The 22,161-nt window shown below is 31.5% G+C and overlaps 1 protein-coding gene across 1 annotated transcript; it reads right to left on the reverse strand.

Moving 5' to 3' along the window:
• Positions 1-8,953: 8,953 nt before the first annotated feature.
• On the reverse strand, positions 8,954-21,304 carry LOC131652977 (sulfite oxidase-like). The gene is made up of 13 exons (XM_058922981.1): positions 20,524-21,304; positions 13,495-13,562; positions 13,296-13,411; positions 13,156-13,218; positions 12,428-12,464; positions 12,239-12,320; positions 11,327-11,445; positions 11,137-11,232; positions 10,205-10,315; positions 10,014-10,115; positions 9,785-9,832; positions 9,480-9,695; positions 8,954-9,390 (listed from the first exon to the last, which is right to left on the reverse strand). The coding sequence occupies exons 1-13, from the start codon at positions 20,630-20,632 to the stop codon at positions 9,274-9,276; spliced, it is 1,284 nt and encodes a 427-aa protein (XP_058778964.1). The 5' UTR covers positions 20,633-21,304; the 3' UTR covers positions 8,954-9,273.
• Positions 21,305-22,161: the final 857 nt, after the last annotated feature.

The following is a 22,161-nucleotide window of genomic DNA, read 5'->3' on the forward strand; positions in this document are numbered from 1 at the left end:
CAAACCACAACCCGGTTTTCTCAAGGAACAATAATTACAAAATAATTCTTTAGTGTTTACAAAGTTGCTTCTAGTAAGCAGTATCACAACCGTGATGTATACACGAAATTATAGCACAATAATAAGAGATAAGAAAATATGAATATTTTATGAGCGCTCTATTTGTATTCACGTGCGTGAGAGCGTCAAATTCTTCATCATTGTCTTCTTTATATAGATTGGGCTTGAAGAGTCGTTGAGGGACATGATGACTTGTTTTAGAAGGTTGATAAAATGCGAATTGAATGTTCTTTCTAAACATAGAGATTCTGTCTGTAGTAATGATGTTCTCAATGTAGCCTTATGCTTATGAGAAATCACTGTCTAGACCATCTTCTTCTTATAAGCTTCTCTCAATGCAGCCTTCTGCTTCTGAAAGATCACTGTTAACTACTTCAGAACTTCTGCAATGTAAAAAGTAGGATTAGAGTGCATATTTGTTCTTATCTAAATTTATGTGTTTGTTATCATCAAAAATCTTTCGAAGATGTAGAACCAAACTATGTTCTAACATTTTCGTTATTTCTTTCTTAATGGGATTTACGACAGTTCAACTATCTATAAGACACTGGTGATCATTTGCAAAATACACCTGTTGACTTAAAAACATACAAAAAGTCTTCTCTCTCACACAATTTTTCATGATTTTCATACGCTTGATATATATTTACGTTAAGATAAAAACCTCACACACACACACACATGCACACATACACACACATATACATACAAAAATACACACACATGTTTTGGATCGACCATATCGACCCCGACCAAACATCATGAAGGAACAACACTTCTTCTAGAATCTTCTCAACACGCGAAAATTATAATCCCCGTGATTACAATTAATTTAAACAACAAGTTCATCCAACGGCTTTTCGCAAATCACTCCTAACAAATAGCGAGTTTGCAGGGCTTGCACCCATCTTTCTTGTAAATTTCCTTTGGATACCGGTGCAATCTTAAATCTGATGTGAGGCCCTTTTCTCCGCCGATCTGGAGAGGTTTGAACAAAGAGACGAAACAGTGTATGCGGATTCACAGAGATCGTTTGGATCGGAAGGTTGAATGTGATTTCGATTCGACATCAATGGGATGTTACAAATTGGTGAGTCAAAAGTAGGATCATGAACTGTGAAAATTGTAGAAATCAGAAGTCGTTTCCCACTGAAGGTGTCATTGTTCCATTGTGGAACCAGAAACCTAGAGGATTGCGAAAACTACGGCGGAGCGAAGCTTCCTAAGCGATTTAGTGACGCAATACCATGGATTGAAGGTTGCGATCATGGTGCCTCTCAAATCATATACATTGATCTTGAAACAATGTTACCAATCTCCAGTACGACAGATCAAAGGAAGGGTATCTGCATAGTTAGCACTCCAAAATCTAAGTCAGTCGGCGGAGAAGCAGACATGAAGCAGACATTTCAATAAACCTAATTTTATTGGGCATTTGTCCGACACGTAACAAATATTAACATTGAGTTGAAAAAAATATAAACTGACCATGATTCAATTAAAATATATACTTTTGTCGATAATATATATATGAATTATTAATTTTTAAATAAATTAATTATTTTAATTTTACGATATATATATATATATATATATATATATATATATATATATATATATATATATGATAAAATAAAAATAATTAATCTATTTAAAAATTAATAATTTATCTTTTCCTCTTCATTGATAATAATAAAATCAAGTAGAACTCAATCTGAGTAAACACTAAGATAGTAGAATTAATACAAAAAACAACATAATGGATAATTATTCTTCTTTTTTGTTAGTATTTTTTCTATGTGCTACAACTTTGTACTCAACCAAAATTTAATTGACCAAGATTCAATTAAAATAAATACTTTTGTTGACAAAATATTTAAATTTGCCCATGATTCAACTAAAAATATATTTTAGTATATTTAAAAATAAAAAATTCGTCTTTTACTCTTCATTGATGATTATACAATCAAGTAGACACAAATCAAAGTATACACTAAGATAGTAAAATTAATACCAAAAACATTGTGATGGTTAATTATTTTTTTTTTTAGTGATTTTTTATGTGCTACATCTTCGCAACCAAAGTTATCCTAGTAAATGCCATTTGTCACAAAGCAAAATATTATTCATTTTGCTCAAATCTTGTCAATTCAAAATCCGATGCGTACCTAGTTATTCTTGCATAATACACAATTGATGTAGTTTGTGCCGATATGACCAACACGGTGAAGCTTATCAATACTTTGATCGCAAATTATCATAGTGTCGAAGCATTAAACAATTACAAACTTTGCTTGAAAATATTTGTTAATGATGGAGGTGGTCTTTTTGTGCTTGAAAACGTTCAAAGAATTTTGAAGGAGGGAAATTATCAACTCATGAATGTTGGAGCCGACCTCTTTTCGCGGAGGATCCATGGAGGAGCTCCAATACGGCGCGGGTCTGCTTGTGGAAGCAAAAGTTTAGGTTGGGCGCGATTCTCGAGCCAGGTCGATTTAGTTTGCGTATCATTTCACAGCTCTCAGACCGAGTCATGTTTTGGGACCAAATTGAATCTTAAAGGTTTCAAGAGTAATAAATATGGTTCTCTATCACTTGTTACTAGTATGAGTTATATAAGGTGTAGAAATTCTAGTGAAAAATCTGGAGAGACGATAATAAAAATTTCTTCAAATGTATTTTTTGGAATTTGAGAAATTTTTTGAGGTATTTAAGCATATTGGGAAATACTTTTAAACACGGTTGATTTGTGTGATTCATATATAGAAAAATTTAAAGAGATTGAGAAACACTTTGGTAGAAAAATAAGTTTGTTTTTAGAAATTTGAGACTCTTTTCTTGTAACTTATTAATAATCTATTGTAATCATATTGATTAGATTGGGTAAACAAGTTCTTTATGTGTTCGTCTTTTACATTCATCTTTCTTATTATGAATTTGCTCACATTGTTTAACACCATAATTTTTGCTTTTGATTCCTTGATTGATTGTAACTATTTTTTCCTCCACATCAATATTCTTAATTTGATTAATATTAGTGTTAGATTTTGAGATATATTCTTTTTATTAATTATTATAATCATTTTCATTTAACATTTCATTTTCAATTGATATAAAACTATTTCATCATATATTGTTTAGCATTTTAAAAAATTATAATAAAAGAATAAGTTAGGTAAAATAAAGGTAAAAAAAATTGTAAATAGAATAAAGAGAATACTAACCGGTAAAATTGATTGAGCCTATAAAAAAAACTTCTTAAACTAATATTGTTTATCAATTAAATTGTAGAAGAAGGATCTATGTGTTGTTTGTTGTCATATATCTTTTAGATGATAATTTTAATTTTTGAAAAAGTCAAAATTAACGTGTAAAAATTAAAACAGAAGTGACACGCATGCATATATAACCGAGACAAATTCTATGAAACAAGATGTTATTTGATAATTTCTTAAAGCATCTTGTTGATTAAAGGAATAAATTGGCACACTAGATTATTTCTTAAACTAATCAATTCTTAACCTATTATCAAGAGAAAGACAAACTCATATTTAAATAGTAAGATCAATTGCACAGTAAACATTGATCTTTATTGAACACCAAAATTATTCAACACAATATATTGTAAATAGTAACTAAAGATAATTGTTTTAATGATATCTTCATGTGTTGCACAAATTTTCAATACTAATCAAATAAGCCATCTTTCCACTAAAATAAAACAATGTAACATACTTTAAATTGAAGCTATCTTTCCACTAAAATGGTGGAAGAAGCCATAGTGAAGGTGACATTCGAGTGAAGCAAAGTTGGGAACGACAATGTTGAGTAGAGCTTCCACTTTTTACATTATAGATTTTCTTATCAAACTCTACACTAGCACAAGGACCCATATCTTTTTTGGAATGATCATTTGCATAATCATACTAATCATACTAAATTATAATCTTATAAATTCTTTAATAAAATTTATTAACTCCACTAACTCCACTAACCATTTCTCATAGAAAAGTGATAGTAAAAATAAATTAAATAAATAACTAATTAAATCAATAAATAATTAATAACTTTTATCAAAAAAACATATAAAAAACTAATTTATAGAAAACTATCCCCCGTGCTAATAAAAAATTGATATATAAAACTAACCCTACACATCCACATTCCCTCTTATTTTTTAATTAATTACTTTTTTTTTTCTATTTGAGTAATATAATTATAGAAAAAAACAAATAAAATTGATATTATTTGCAATGTATTTCCTCATTAGTGTGATTGTGCAAAAAAAAAAAAAATAGTCTAGGATCAAGAAATTATTGTTAAGACATTCGAGCATCTCAATACATGACATAACTGACTTTATAAATGAAGTACAAACTATAAGCAATTCTTCAACATTGAATCTACATTTTAATCGTGTGTAGCTTATAACAACTTTATCATCTACACTTTAATCATGTGTAGCTTATAACAACTTTATCATCTACATTTTAATCATGCGTATCTTATAACAATTTTATCATTCGATAGATTATATGTCAACAATTTTATTTTATATTAGTGTCACATATTTATTCGGTTTTAGATTTTATATTGAATGATTTTTTATAGTATTTAACTAAGACTGACTTTGAATTACGTGTAAGTATGTTTAGTATTTCTACTATGCAACATTTTCTTAACAGGTACCATTTATTATCATTATTTATTTACTTTTGTTGTATGACACTATTTTGAAGTGTAATTAAACTTATTCATTAAAATATATTATTTTCTTATTATTATATTATTACTATTATCATTATCATTATCATTATTATTATTATTATGAATTATGAATTAATCTTCTAACAAAAAAATACACAAATAATTGACAGTTAAAATACAATGTTTTTTATTAGTTACATTGTTAATTAACCTCCTACCAACATCATTAATTATTACTATTATTTTTGTTAGTAATTTATGGCTCTACCAAACAAACCTACACCTAAAAAATCGGCCACTTAAGTATTTTGCATCATAATTTAATAAAATCTATCCTTTATATAACAATTTAGAATTGACTTTATCATTATTAATATGAGAAATGATAAGTTTACACTGTTTTCTTACATCAACACCGTAATTTTATACCACAATGTACCAGTTTTAATTTTTTAATAATTTATCTTTACTTTGAATTGTGTGCATGAATGGTTTGCTTTGTTAAAGTTTACCGTGTAATCTACTGTGTAAGAAAAATGGGTGTAAAGATAGCATGGCTCTATTAATATAGTTCTTTCAATTAAAAAATTATTTATAGATGATTTGACGGTTAAGTTTTTCAAGACAATATAATATATGATATTTTGATACATAATTATTCGTGTTGATATAAGAACCACAACTTTCATTAACATTCTCATATAAATTTCTTATGTTTTTTTTTGAGTTGCTATGGTATGTAATATTAAGCATGAAGCATGCACTCATGTGATATTTTTCTTTTAAAGTATGTTATGATTTACTCTTTTGTCTTTTTTTTTCAAAGGTTAGGGATCACAATATTCTTGGAAATGAAATTATACATCGTATAAAAGTGAAATAATATTTTTAATATATTTTAATTTGATTTATTACATTGTAATATTAATCATAGTTTTTACTAAATTATATATAATTTTTACTAAATTATTCCGTGCATCGCACAGGCAAACGTCTAGTATATTAAATCCTTTTGTAGTACTATAAAATTTCCCTCCAAAACTAATTTATATATTATTTAATTAATTAATTAATTAATTAATTAATAAAAAATCTTAAAACAAAATTAACAATAAAAAACATATTAAAAAAATAATATACTATTTATTAACCCACTAACTCCACTAACCATTTCTCCGGGCGATGGAACAAAATAGGGGATGACATTTGTATGATGGAATGAATCCTTTGAGTGACATAATGTTATTTTCAAGTCCCACATCATAGACTAGGTCTTTATAAAAGATACATATTTTCAAGTCCCACATCATAGACTAGGTCTTTATAAAAGATACATTTTTAATAGATTGATAATAGATAATTCATATTTTATAGTCAAATTTGATTATCCATATTTTTAAGGAATCTATTTATCTTTACGCAAAACTTTCGATATACCATTCATCATCATATTCATAAATTCATAATCAAAACTAAAAAAAAATTAGTTCAAAATAAAAACAATCCTCAAACAAAAAGAAAAAAATAAAAGAAAAAAACATGAAAACAACAACTCTAATAGAATAATAGTAATAATAATAATTTACTCATGTTTTAAAGGAATTGAAATATAATAATTATTAATAGAGTAATAACTATTACATTATATAACTTTCTCAGTATAGTAATAATGATTTATTAATGACAAATTTAATTGAAACGATTTTTTTAGAGTATCATGGAAATTTCTTCTTGAAAAGAAGAAGCGTGATTCGTATCACCCAACTTTGGTGTTTTTTGAAGAGAGTACAACATGGCATCGTTCGTATACGATTCCATCGAGTTTGGTCCTTGCGATTTCAATTGAGTACCAGCATGACATCATGCGTTTTTTCATCTGAACAGAAAGAATGTTAGTTCTGCCATAAATTACTACAACAACATAATTGGGTGGCCTAACTATAGGGTTGAATGATAAAATAACTTTATGAACATTACATTCATTGTACCTAGCCCCTCTAGTTATATTCGGTATCTTATAGATGGATGGTAGAGAGATGGAAACTCCAATTTTGAAGGGATTCAATAGAGTTACAAATCCATTATCAAAATTCTAACTTTCAATCCAACCCTCACTCGAACCACAAAGTCTTTTGTTAAAAGGATTTGACACTTTAAAAGGGTAAATTGTTTCGGGTGAAATTCCATATAAAAATCTTTGAAATAACATGGGTAAGACATTGTTTTTGGTTTGAAAATTTCGATAATTGAACTTTGCAATAGAATACCAATGCTTGCATACCATACTAAAAGATATGTGATCTATAAGCTCTATCAACTTACTAAAAATCAAATTTAGAGGAAGTTCTTCTAAATTTCCCCAATCGGCTAACTCCATTGATAAGATATTGAAATATGGAAAATCAAATAAAAAAGATTAATGTAGAAGAAAATAGGAAAGGGGTTGGTTTCAAATGTGAATAGATGAGGAAATATAATGACGCAAAATCTTTATTGGAGTAACTAAAAGCAAATATTTTAGGCTAAAAAAATGCCAGATTTTTAGAACTAAATAATATAGCCAAATTTTAAATCTAAATATTTTTTCAACGAAAAATCATGAGAAAAAATCTTTTTTCAAACAAGATCCCAGGCGTAAAATCAGGATAGAACTGTTATTTGATAGAATGGCATGGACTGAGAGCTACTTAGAAAATAGGAACTCTTTTACCAAAATTAAAATTAAGAGATCATATTATTTTGATTGTAAATTTGTTTAAACTTAGTTTAAATGAATTAATATTTCTTTATAAAATTTAATTGTCATATTTTACTGTAAATTTGTTCAAATTAGTTTAAATAAATTAATTAGTTGTCACATGTAGAGATGAGAATAGGTCAAGCCGGCCTATACAAGCCTATAGTCTAGCCTATTTAAGTTCAGTTGGGCCTATTGAATAAAAAGGTCGGACTTAGATTTTTTAAAATGTCAATTTAATTAAATAGATTAGACTTAGACTATTAAAAAAAATCTATGAAATCTTATATATATATATATATATATATATATATATATATATATATATATATATATATATATATATATATATATATATATATATATATATATATATATATATATATATATATATATGAGGAGGGTTATATTGACTCCAAGAGTAAGTTATAATAACATACTCCACATCTTGACAATTAATTCTTTTCAATCTAATGGTTAAAAATAATAAGGAATAATTTTCTCTTTCCACATTTAATGACTTATTATTGTTAACCATTAGATTGAAAAGAATTAATGGTCCAAGATATGAAGTAAGGTATTATAACTTACTCTTGGAGTCAATATAACCCTCCTCATATATATATATATATATATATATATATATATATATATATATATATATATATATATATATATATATATATATATATATATATATATATATATATATATATATATATGGGTAATGCTAACTTGTGCCCCAAGGGCACATGTTTAGAAATCTATAAATGGAATGTTTGTGTTGGATATAGAAACTTTGTGTTTGAAAATTGTGTATTGATTTGATTAAAAGTTCATAGTTAATTTATTTATTTACTTTTTCAATACAAACATTCCATTTATATTTTATTAACATGTGCCCTTGGGGCACAAGTTAGCATTACCCCATATATATATATATAGAAAAAAGCTAAATCGGTTGGCTTATATATGCATATATGTAAGAAAAATTGCTAAATAGGTCGGCCTATATATACATATATAGGCCGACTTTAAGGCTTCTTAAGTTATATGGATTAATTTTTGTCAAAAAAAAAAATGGATTAATTGAAAATTTTAATAAGAATTAGGCTTTTCAAAAAGGCTCTTAGGTTAGACCATACTTTTAAAAAGGTCAGACCATACTTTTTAAAAGAGACTATAGTAGGTCATAGACTAAACTCAAACCTCGTAAGTTTATCGTAGGCCATACTCAAATCTTCTAAAGACCATAATTTTAAAAAGGTCAGACCATACTTTTTAAAAGAGACTATAGTAGGTCATAGACTAAACTCAAACCTCGTAAGTTTATCGTATCGTAGGCCATACTCAGATCTTCTAAAGTCTAACCTAGCATAGTTTATTTCCACCTCTAATCACATGAAAAGATACCTGACAAGAAATTAATTGTAAAGAATAGACATATAATTAGGTAGAAATAGGAAATTCAAATATTATAGGTAAGGTGTTATACATGAATGTTTTTCTATAGATGAAATTACAATAGCCAAACTCTTCATGCTTATGATCTCAAAGTAATAATTTCTAAAAACAAAGTTAGTCTCATAGACAATCACAAATGAAACTTGAGTAAGTGATTATTCATAACCCCTACCCTCTAGCTCAAAAGCTCATTTATGTTATTTTCTTAATATTTTTGTACAGTTTGCGCCGATGCAGGTTCAGAGTTCATTGTTCAGCCATATGCTTCAAAAATCACTCAACAGGTTGGATTGTTGGTACAAATTTTACAAGCTTGAGTGACTCGCTTGAACTTGCACGCGGTGCCATGAAGTGTTTAATATCCCTCTAAGGTTCCAAATGTCTTCGACCTTTTCAGGTTGAACATTTCCGGCTGAATCTACCTGCATATTATACAAACCTATTAATTAATTATTAAGATGTTACAAACTAAATTAGAGTGGTCACGATTAGGAGAAGATATGCAACATACCGCTTTTGCAATAATCTCGGTGCTATGAAGAATATCAGCTGTAATCTCGAATAGCACCCAAGCCCATTTTTCACTATTGGCATCATCTGATATATAGTGAATGTCCTTTTTTTGAAATCTCGAGGCTTCCATCCATGTTTTGCCTCCATCAACAGACACATCTACTCTCTCAATGCCTCTCCCACCACCTGATGCTGCATAACCGCTTATTTTTACCTGCACGGCATATGTAATATTTAGAATTTCATTGAACTACCAAACTGACAGAACATGTATGGTAGAGCTGACTCAAAAAGTAAACTAACCTTTCCAGGCTTTACAGTGCTTACATCTTCCAAAGAACATATAACACACTGCCACAAAACAACAACTAACCATAGGTTACAAAAGTTTGCTCAAATCATCATTCATTCTGCTTAAAAACTTGTAACAAATTAAATTGGCACTTTAACTTTCTCTATATCACAAACTGGTTAATTTCTATTTACTCAACTTAAGCCAGAAAAAGCTGAAAGAGGACAAAAATAAAAATACCTGAACAGGAAAATCCATTTGGGGTCTCCTGGTTGACCAATCAATATTGTCCCAATTCACTGATGGTGGAAACATTTTGTAGTCTTTTTGCATGAAGAAACCCTGAAATACATAATAATGTGAAACTCTAGAGAATTATAAAATGGAGATTTTCGGTATTTCAAAAGTATGCTACATCATATATATCATACCTGGCATTCTTCTGCAATGATATTGATAGCTTCTAGCCATTTAACAGACCGGGCTCCAATGACACCAGGAACAATCACACGTAATGGGTATCCATGATCCCGGTTAAGAATCTAGAGAAAGGCAAAGATTATAAACTGAGCTGAAAACACTAGACTAATATGCAGCATGATATAGATTACCAAATGAAGCCTTAAAATAACTCCTTCCACAAGCGGCGGTTTGACTTTGACCCAGTGTTATGGGAAGCAGATGTATTTAGAGTAAGAGCTACGTGACAGTAAGTGAGGGAGCACCTCAACTTTAAGGAGCTCAGCGGAAGCGGACCGTGACAGAAAGTCAGAAATTTGCCACTCTGAGCCGCCATTCCTATACAAATTGCTCATGGCGATATCAGGAATTCGACCACCACAATCCGCCACGACCGGTATTTGTCAACACTAGTTTGACCTCTTAAAAAACCTTCACATAACATCTATATTCCTATTGTTCTCAATTTTTGAATTCAAACTAGCATCTATACAAGCTTACATAATTCAAATTTAAACAAATTATCCCCTAATATAAGATATTGAATTCAAAGTTACAATAACTATTCATTCATTAATATCTATGAATGGAACTCAAATTTAAATCCTAATTTTTTATTACTTCTATTATTCATTACTAAAAATACAAGTAATAGAATAAAACTATTTTTTTAATAGCAAAAAGAAGTGCATAGCATCGGCTACTTTCTAGTTTGTTTTACATCATATTACCAAATTAAATAATAATATCTGCTGCTCCTATGCTAAAAAAAACTATGAATAACCAATGTGGCATGAATCCTAGATACAAACAGAAAATAATTCATGAAAAACAGGATTAAAAAAATTAAAAACAATGTTTTATTTCTGTCAAGATTAGCAAAAGAGAAATCAATTGCACTTACTTCTCCATTCATTTCATAAGCAAGTAGAACATCTGCTTCAGGATTTGCAGCCTGACTGAGTGGTATTGAAGCCTTATATGGTCCTCCATTTTCTTCCTAATTTTGTTAAATATGAAAGGAGTTCAATACAGCACTAGTAAGGAATTCAAGGTCATCATCAGATAAAACAAACAGGCCATTACTCCCTTACCTTACACCTATCAATGCTGACAAACTCAACATGCTTTCCACCAAATTGAGTGACACTTGTCAACTTTGGAATTCCAACAAGTTCAAGAACATCAGCCAATTTGGCACCACCCCAAACAGCTGAGAGATAAACATATTGAAACAGTAATTAAAAGTACAAAGACTTACTACATTAGACATCTTAGAGCCTATTTGGATCAACTTATTTGAGTTTATTATATTCCAGCATATGTTCTTGTAGAAGTGTTAGGGAGACCTTATAGAAACAACTTATGACATGTCCATAAATTCTCCAGGATAACATATGAAAACAACTTATGACATGTCCATAAATTCTCCAGGATAACATATGAAAACAACTTATAGCTTATCTAAAACTGTTTGATTTTATTTTATCTTTTGTAGTTGAAATAGCTTATACATAAACACTGATGTGATTAAGTGTTTATATTATAAGTAGTCTATAGCTAAGCATTCAAGGGGCGACTAAGTTTCATTGAGGACTACGCAATCCAGAGAAGAAATCCAAGTCAGGTTTCTTTGTTCGCACTTTGACTTAACTACCCCAGCGCATAAAAGGTCTAAGACTTCCTTTACGGACCCCCCTTTCCCCTCCCTCACAAGAAAAACACACAAACTCGAGGTAAAAGAAACAAAAATAACTTAGGCTAAGTTTAGATTGATGGAATAAAATGAAAAACTTCTATGTTCCATTGTTAAACTTCCACCCTTTACTTCTCTATTTCGGAGAATAAGATAAAATTGGTGCTTTTTTCCTTCGTAAAAAATTTGTAATTTTCTTTAGTTTTATTTATTCTATTCCACTCCATTCAGTACTTGATATCCAAACACATCATGAAGCTCCTTCGATTCCCAGTGTACTTTTACAAACAATCAAACTCACAACACTTACCATTTCCAATAGCAGAAACATCCCATCCAACCCCTTTCACTGTCCTAGTCTTGCTCATAGCAGTCCTCCGATTCCCTGCGCACTGAGACAATTCATTTGCAAAATGATGTAGTCATCCGAAAATCAATGTAAAAACACCAAAACAATCACTGCTCCACTTCAATAAAAGTTTAGCAAGAGAACGCATACCTGCAGTGTGGCAGTTACATTATATTTCGGAAGCTTCCTGTCATCAAAATAACAAGGTCACTTGTCACTAAAAAAAAAAATCGACAAATAAATTTTTTTGGGGATGTTTGGCAAAGCAAAATTAGACTTGTCGTATGACACGAGCACATATGAGCACTGGTGTAAGTGCATAAGAGAGACTCTCAACTCACTAATCATTCAATGTATGACTCCACCAATGTTGTTAGTTAGCCACTATAGCATAGCGGAATTTGAACATACTGCTATTGTTCAGCAATATGCTATTTAGTACAAAATGTTTCAAACAGCCGCTATGGTGCTATAACACTACCGCATAGCACAAATTTAACAATATGCTATTTTCAGCTATCCACAATTCACAATAAACACTTATAGCACAAGAGCTTCTCATATAAGTGCTTATTCAAAAGTTATTTCCATAACAAATAATAAAATAAAGTCAACCTGTTTTCATATAAGGTATAAGATGTTTTCATTATAACGTATAGTCACAACCTTTTTCTATAAGCTCTTCCAAACATTCTCACAAGTGCTTAGGTTAGTCTATAAGTTCAAATAAATCAATCCAAACAGACTCAGTCGAGTAAGAAAATCCTAATCAAATTCAAAATCCGCAATAAACTATGAAAAAACAAACAAATTAAGCGCAATCACAAGTGTGAGTGTCAATGTTACATAGCCAATAAATCACAAAGTAAGTAACTAACCTGATATCATTCATAAAGAGCTGTTTGGACTGCTCCACAAGACCAGAAATCACCACGCAGTATCTATTAACAAAACCAAACACGTCACAACAACTACGAAACAATCGATTAACCGATTCAATACAAGAAAACGAACGAACCTGTCAATATCTTCAACGATGGGAATCGGACCGTGATTCCTCTTGTAGAAGAAATCCGAAGGTGTAACGTACGATGCGATAAGCGCTGAACGTTTTGGCTCTGCATTGAAAGGCTCCTGAGAAACGAAAAACGACGATGAGAGTTAGCGTTTTGGAGGAAAGATTGGGAGGAGAAAAGGAAGAGAGTGTTTGGTTGTGCCTTAGAGTTGATTTGAAGAGAAGGGTGGCGAGGAGGTTCTTGCGAGTAATCTGAAGGTGCTGTTAGTCCTGGCATATTTTGAGTGGAATGATTGATGTGTGAGGAAGAAGGAAGAGTGATGGAGATAAAGAGAAGAAGGAACTTTGGAATAATCTATATCAATGCTATGCTAGTGTACCAACAATGGTGATTAAAACAAATAATATACCTTTTTCTTTCAAAAGATAAATACAGTAATAATTTTAATATTTAGTTTTTTTTATTGAAAAAAATTAAAAACAACGACCAAAGAAGAAAAAAAAATTGAGGAGTTAGAAACTCTTTCAAATCAAACTCGTCATTATAACTGATATGTGATACTTGCAAAATAACACGCATAAGAACAATTAGCTTCTTGTTAAATATGTTTTATGTTATATTTAAAATATGTTGGGTTCATGAGATATAACACTTTAAAAAAAATAAGGAAAATGGAGGTTATGGATCTTTTGAGAGATGATCATATCGTTGAAGTATGTGGCGGGTGGCGGTTATAGGGATGGGTAAACGACAATTGGAAGTGGGGGAATTGTGGTTTGGTGGAGCCGGAGGAGGCGGACATGGTGTTAGGGTCGATTTATGCCTCTTTCCGTGATTTGTTGGAAGACCGCGAGGTTACTAATGTGGAGAGGTTTGTAGTGAGCTGGAATAGTACACCAGAAGGTGAGTATTCCGTAGCTTCTTGTTATGATCATTTTAGCAGTTCCCGTATTCCATTCGGCCCGTTAAGTAGGTGTGATGTGGCTTTGGTTTTGCTTTGGAAACAGGGGCGGACTCACCTTGAGGCACCAAATTTTTCAATTTTTTTTTCTTATATTATATATAATATTATATATATATAAATTAAGGGTCTTGCTAAGGAGTGTCCGGGCACTCTTTAAACATTCTAAATGAAGAAAATATTATTTATAAGAGTCAATATTTCAATTTTTAATGCATTGAATACATATATTTTTTAAAAACATACTATTTTAATCACTTAAATAATATCCCAAGAACACTAGTTAGTGTAGCGGGGAAAATCTGATATCGAAGTCATAGGATTGATTCGAATCAATATTTCGTTTGAAATCGCCACCGCGCTTTATTTTTTCAAAGGAAAAGGGAAAAGAACGTAAAACCCAAAGTTTTGTTTTTAAAACAAGAAAGAGATCTCAGGTACGGGTGTTGATTATATGAGGGGAAGGTTTAAAGCACCCCTCATATCTGTGGTACTCCACAGGAACCTTTTTGAAAATCTGTGTTGTGTGTGTGCTAAAAAAAGGGTTTGTTTTATTTTTAAAAATAAGCTCGGCAAGGCGTTAAGCCTTGGGCCTACATACCTCCTCGGTGCAATGGAGAAGTCAGAGCTAATGTAGTTCCGCTTAAAAGGGAAAACATTTTTAAAACGAATAAACACTTTATCGTCGTTGGAGAGAAATACTCAGCCATTGATCTTGAGCATGAGAATAAACGAGTTCTTTGCATCACTAATGAAAGAAGGGCTCCAACTCGGATAAAATCGACGAGTAGGCCACTAGCTCTCTCACGCGGAAAAGATCTCATTATATCAATCAATTTCAAAATCGTGAGGTATAACCACTCGTTTCGACAATTAACGGTGTCTAAACTTTGAAGAAAAAGGCCACTAAGGGCAAAAGATATTTTAAGAGAAAAGGTTTTGAAAAGATTACAAACATAAGAATATTTTTGAAAAAGGGAGAGATTTTGAAAATTTAAGAATGGGAGGAGATGAAGAGGCTATCCTATTGCGTAAAATAAAAGCTAAGGAAAGAAACGGTCTAACCGAAATAAGAAGCCAACACTTGACATTATGAGTCAAGGTAGATTTCCCATCCTTTGGAATATCAATACTAAACCAACATTATCACTTGGGGATCCAGATGAACTTATTGTCTTAGCACCACTTTGCATTAAGCACATTAAAATTCTGACAAAAATCGGGCAGAGTAACGGCTGTTTTCGGGTAAAATCCTTATCTCAATGCCTTGGAATTAACCATCAAGGGCTTTCAAGGAAATACCTGCATACACAAACAAACAACAATCCAATGCCAGACAGACAGAACAATCACAGAGTAATAACAGAATGAGGGTCCAGAGGTCCTAAGTCCATAAGTCCGAATCTCCAAAATGCTCAGGATAGTAACCAATAGTCCGAAATAGAACCTTATGTGTTTTTTAGATTTTGGTTGATTATTAGTGTTTTAGCATAAAAGTAAAGTATGGCCCAAGTGGACAAAAGAAAAAAAATAGCGGAAGCATAAACATAGCGTCCAAATGGACAAAGAGAAAATAGCGGAATGTAAATATGATGAAATGATAAAATAAAGCGATAAAGCGAGAAATATAAAGAGTAATATAATAAAGTGCGGAAATTAAAGTCAATTGTTAGATGTTAAAGATAACCATCTTGAAACTTGTCAAGTATGTTATCAAAGTTAGTAATGAAGATCGATGGTGAGTGAAGGATGTACTCGGATTTAAATTCAATAGAAATTTATCAGAAGCTTGATAAAATCATAGCGACTACACGATAAATTTCCATAAGTCTTAAATCAACCGCATACAATTCTCTTCCATATTTGATCTTTTGATTCGGGACACGAAATATTGCGCTATGTTAAGCAGATCGCCAAGTGATTTATGTAGAAATCACCCTACAACGAGGCCGGTCAAAACTTTATGTGCTAATGCATGCGAGAAGAACGATATGTAGATCGTTTTCCGAAAGCAATACCGCACGAAAAGAAAAATGGTGAGTGATCTCGTCTTTACCAAGAATCCATAAGAATCCTCAAGGTATTAAGACTTTCATCGATCAAAATAAAGAGAAGTAAAAGATGGAACCACATTAAAAGCTCCTTTCATCCATAATTTCAATCACATAATTTTGCGGATTTGGATTCTCATCCTATCGACGCCCTAAGTCCATTGAAATTAGAGAGAAATTAGGCCTCTAACTTGTGATTCAAAGAAAATATCAAAAGAATGGAGTAGAAGATGAGTTAGAACCAAAAACAAGTCAAAAAAGGCAAAAAAACACATTCTGCTCAGATGTAAATCGATTTGCACAGAGTGTAAATCGATTTACATAACTCTGTTTTCAAATTTGCGCAGTTTTTCAGTTATGTAAATCGATTTGCACCAGATGTAAATCGATTTGCACAACACAGTTTTTCAAAAAAAACAGCAAATCAAGAGAAGAAAACTTGTTTAAACATAAAACCAAACACCTTGTGATCTTGGATCAATTTATGCACGAAAATGTATCAAGTAAGCAAGCAAAACTCATCAATGTAGCACCAAAGGTGCATCAAGCATAAACAACAATGGATCACATCTTGAATTATGGATTGGATCTAGAATTTTACCAAATCATTCACAAACTTTGAATCTTCTTCAAGAACACACAACCACAAGCCTTGATCTCTCACAATTGATGAAGAAAGTAGTGTTTATGTTGAGGTTTAGCTCTAAATTAGTGAGGTTCAAGATGTAACTCACTAATTTTGTGGAAGAAATGAGAGCTTTGAGTGAGGGGTTTGGAAGAGGTGAGGAGAGAATTTGCAATAAGTTTCTTGGCTATCAAAGCTTGAAAAATGAGGAGGGGAGTGCCTCAATTTATAGCACTTAGGCTTGGGAAATTTTGTGGCTTGGAGTTAGGATTGGAAAATAGAATTAGGCTTGGGAAAATGATTTGGAGCCAAAAATGAAATCCAATGGTCTTGATGCAATCACATGAGGGTTTATGATTAAATGATGTAGAGAATCAAATATAAGAACTAAGTCATGCTTCCCATGCTTGCAAATGATGTCAACACTTTCAAAAGCTGAAATTTGCCTTCATTTTTCCAAATTCGCACTGGTGCAATCGATTTACACTTTATGCAAATCTATTTACATTGCTGAAAAAAGGCAAAATCTGGGGCAAAAACAGTTATGCAAATCGATTGTTGTCTTATGCAAATCGATTTGCACTGATGGCAGAAGCAAATCTGGTGCAGAATTAGTTGTGTAAATCGATTTACACCTTATGCAAATCGATTTGCATAGTGAAAATGTTGAAAAATGCTCTTTTTGATGGATGTTTTGACTTGATACCTACAAAACACAAACACACAAAAGCACAAGGCAATATTTTTGGTATTTTGGTTAGTAGAACAATATATACAAGACTAAAACATGGGTGCTCGATGATTCCCTTGCAGATGGATTGAGCACAACATCACAAGTAGAGTTCTAAGTTGAAACTTCTTGATTGATGATTGGTATGCAAATGATGTGTGATCTTAGGGTCAAAAATTGGGGTATGATAGTTAGCATTTCCCATAAATTAAAAAAATACTACAAACACATCAACTCACTTTTTTCTCTCTTTTAATATCTCTTCTCATTTTTCTTTCGCTCTCCCACGCAATAATTTCTTTTTCTCTTCTTCTCAACCCCCACCATCTCTTATATTTGTCTCTTATTCTCATATTTCCTAATTCAAAAACCTCTTATTTTTTCTCCAAAATTTATAATGTTAAAAGGACTTTCAGATCTTTGTGGAAACAAATAAGTGCAACATATTTGATATGGTTTATAAGCTTTTGAAGTTGACATTAGTCTTGTCGGTAGCAACTACAAACGCAAACGTGGAACGTATTTTTTCAACTATGAAGTTTGTGAAGAGTTAAAAGGAGTGATCAGCAGTTAAATGACCGTCTTGTAACTTTTATAGAAAGAGATGTTCTTGGAACAATTAACAATGATGTCATTTTAGCTCATTTTCAAGAAATGAATGATAGACGATTTTTTTTGTAATGTATTGCATTAAACAATATTATTATTCATTTTTAATATGATTTAGTTCATCCTTTCTTTTATCTTTAGCCACACCAATATATATTGTCTGGATCCGCCCCTGTTTGGAAAGCCCATGTGCCTTTTAAAATCAAGGCGTTTGAATGGAAACTTTTTGTGAATAGGTTACCGACTAAAGATTTACTTGTGATTAGACACGTCACATTGTCTATAGAGAATTCTAAGTGTGTTTTTTGTGGAATTATTCTGGAAAGTAGTGACCACTATTTCTTCAAGTGTTTGAAGGTGAAAGTTGTTTGGAGGGAGATTGCAAGTTGGATTGGGAAACCGTTAGTAGGTTGGGAGGAAGATTGTTTACCGAGTTTCATGGAATGGTTCTCTTTTGGTAAAAAAATGAAGATTAAAGAAGGAAAGTATGGTTTGGTATGGCTAGCTATTTTATGAAGTATTTGGTTAGCAAGGAATAGTTCTTGCTTCCGAAATGAAGGATGGAATGTCAATAATTTGGTTTGGGATATCAAGTCTTTAATTTGGAAATGATCTTTTTTTTGGAGAAATGACTCACCCCATTTGTATTTTTTACGATTTTAACAAAGATCCTTTGTTATTCCTTTCGTAATCTCTAATTGGTTTGTAATTTCTTTTTGTGGGCAGTATTTTTTTCTGACCTCCTTGTGTATACAAGTTTTGAGAACCCTTAGTTCTCTATTTATATATATCCTTACTTACGCAAAAAAAATCAAATTAACCATAACAATAAAATTGGTCTCGATAAAAAAGGAAGATAGTCTCAATGTATTCTCAAGCCTTGGACTAGCCTAGAGTTTGATCAAAATGGAGATTGATCGACAAAAGTTACCAAAAAAACACTAGCATAAATTCTTGTAAATTCCTTAAAAAGACCCCACAAACTAAAAGTCTCGTACTAATAAAGTAGGACTCAAAAGCATGATATATTAATTTTGAAAATTTCTTTAGCCACCTCCCTATGGGGGTCACCCCCAGCGAAAAACCCAAAATACCCCTGCTTCGGAAATGAACTTCCGAAGTGTAGCAACCTGCCCTAAAATTTAAAGCTTTTAGAGTCGCCACCTATTCTGAAGGGCGAATAGGAAACCCTACGCAGTATAGAGATCAGGGTAAGATACTATATTCAGGTCGAGGGAAGGTGTTAGGCACCCTCAACCCTTTCCTATTGGCTTTGAATCTAAGGTAAAGATTTGTGGCTAAAATTATTGAAGTTTATAGGTAAGGAAATGAATAAGAGGAAAATTGAGATTTTAGGGAAGGGGGACTCGCCTTGTTGCCAAGTGCCTACGTACCTCCTTATGGAGGATCAGAGTCTACGTAGTTCGGGCACCGGGTTGTACGCCTTAGAGTTGAATTGAATGTATTTGAATTTGTTTTGAAGTTGTTTTGAAATGCGAATGTTCGAAGGTATTTTGAGTTACCTTATCGTAGTTGTGAACATCGCAGTGTTGAAACACTGTAGTATCGTGGTTTAGTGTATTTGGAATGTTTTAGGATTTGGGCGTACAACCCTGATTTGGCACAATTAACCGCAATGATCAATGGGTTTGATCACCATAGTCAACAGATTAGTAAAGGATTGCTGGCAATTCTAATCGATTAATTCGATTATCACTTTTAGCAAATTGATGTATTTTAATCATTAATTTATTAATTTATCGTTACCCCTCATAATCGATATATTCGATTACAAATAATAACGAATTGATAAGGGAAAATATGCTAATCATCATAACCAATAAGATGGTTAAAACCATTTAGCAAAATAATGTGTATTTTAATTTATAGGATTTGATTAATTAAATTAATCGATTATTAACCATCGCGACCAATAGATTTAGTCGGAATGAATAATAAATTAAATCCTAATATCCTTGGCCACGTAGCCACATGGGATTGGGCGAACCCTAATATTTTGGTTACACACTCCTAGGGTTTTTATGATTTAATATAATTAAAATTAATTAAATCAATTAAGTCGAATAATCGACATAATCAAATAATCGGGGAAAATGTTATACTCCTAACCCTAATCCTAGTTTTATATTCTAATCCTAGTTCTAATTAATTAATTAAACTAAACAAAATTGATTTAATTTAAATAATTTAAACAAAACAAATAAAAATAAAAATAAAGAAATTGTATAGAAACCTGGGCGTGATCCTATGTGGTGCGCCCCTTGATGCCTATGGTGAGCTTCTTCTCTCATACCTTCAGATCTATCCATGTGAGGATCCGGTGATGGAGAACGAGGGTGCATAGTAGGCCCTGACGTGCGCGCGCGTACTGGATCTCAAAGCATAATTTGATTAGAAAATAAAAGCCTGGGTAGGATTCGAACCCAGGTTTTGTGAGACTGTCTCCGACCCTGCTTACCAATTGCGCTGCATCCAATTCACGTTAATATCATGATCCAGAATTATTATATATAAACAAAACGCGAACTAAAATTTAAGACGAATCCAATCTACATGCGGACTGTATCTTCTTCGTCAAATTTTCTGGAAAAAACAACATAGGCCTACAACAACGTTTTTTAAATGTGGCCATAAGTCTCCCACCTTCAAACCTGCAAAATATTGTAAATAGAGACCAAATAATAACCCATATCACATATATGTAACATCACGAATCCAATGGAGACCTCCTCTTCGGCCAATTTTCCCTTTAACTTGCAATCCCTAAATTAGAGCTTCAAAACCTAACAATGGTGAAATCATGAATCTGCACAGAAACTTCAATTAAATGGTTCTAAAATATTCCAAGCATGATTATGAGTATGAATATACGGTTAAATTATACTTGCAGTGCATAAATTCCCATAATTCGATTTTTCCTCTTTCTTGAGTCTTTTCTTTTTTTTCACGGTTTTGGAGGCAGCCTCCTCTTTCTCCTTTTTTTCGGTCTGTTTTGGTTCTCCACAGCCAAAAAATGTTTAGCGGCCAATCCCTTTACAGCATCCCCTCTCTTTTCTTTTATATTAGTCTATTTTAGGTCTTTTTTCTTATACCTAATGGGCCTACTAAAATTAAACCTAATAAACCTAAATATAATCCTAGTAATAATAATAATTAGTAATAATAATATTTACTAATAATACTAACTAATGTTAATTACTAATAATGATGATAATAATAATAATATAAACTAATGATAATTAATAAAACCTAAAAATAAAAACCTAATAAAAATAATAATAAAAGCTAATTAAAAAAAATTCTAATATTAACAACAATTAACAATGTTAAATACAAATAGTTAGTCATGTTAAAATAAATAATAATCAAAATGTTAGTAAAACCCTAAAATACCCCCAAAAATGATAAAACCCTTGTGTTAATTGTGCCCAAGCGATTGGGTCCCAAAACACCTGTTATTTGCACCCCATTTTGATTCAGGATATTTTATAAGAGGATGGGTTTGACAATAGGGATGTCGAACCCCATGACTCTTAATTTTGGCCCTTGATGAATTAAAAGATATAGATCAATCGGGCAAATTTTGGGGTATGACACGAAGCATTGATTTTTTTAAAAAAATTTCACAATTCGGAAGTGCATCTCCGAAAACACCTCATGGGGGGTGTTTTCGGAGATGAACTTCCGAAAACACCTCATGGGGGGTGTGTTCGGATATGTACTTCCGAAAACACATTTATTCAGATTTTGGGGGGTTTCGGAAATGAACTTCCGAATTATGCAGAAACTGTGTTTTTTTTTGTGTTTTTTCTTAACAGTCTCGCATTTTTAATTAAACGCAAACGCCAAATAAAATAAGCAACAGATAAAC

Source organism: Vicia villosa, linkage group LG2 (genome assembly GCF_029867415.1).
Source record: "Vicia villosa cultivar HV-30 ecotype Madison, WI linkage group LG2, Vvil1.0, whole genome shotgun sequence".
NCBI lineage: Eukaryota > Viridiplantae > Streptophyta > Magnoliopsida > Fabales > Fabaceae > Vicia > Vicia villosa.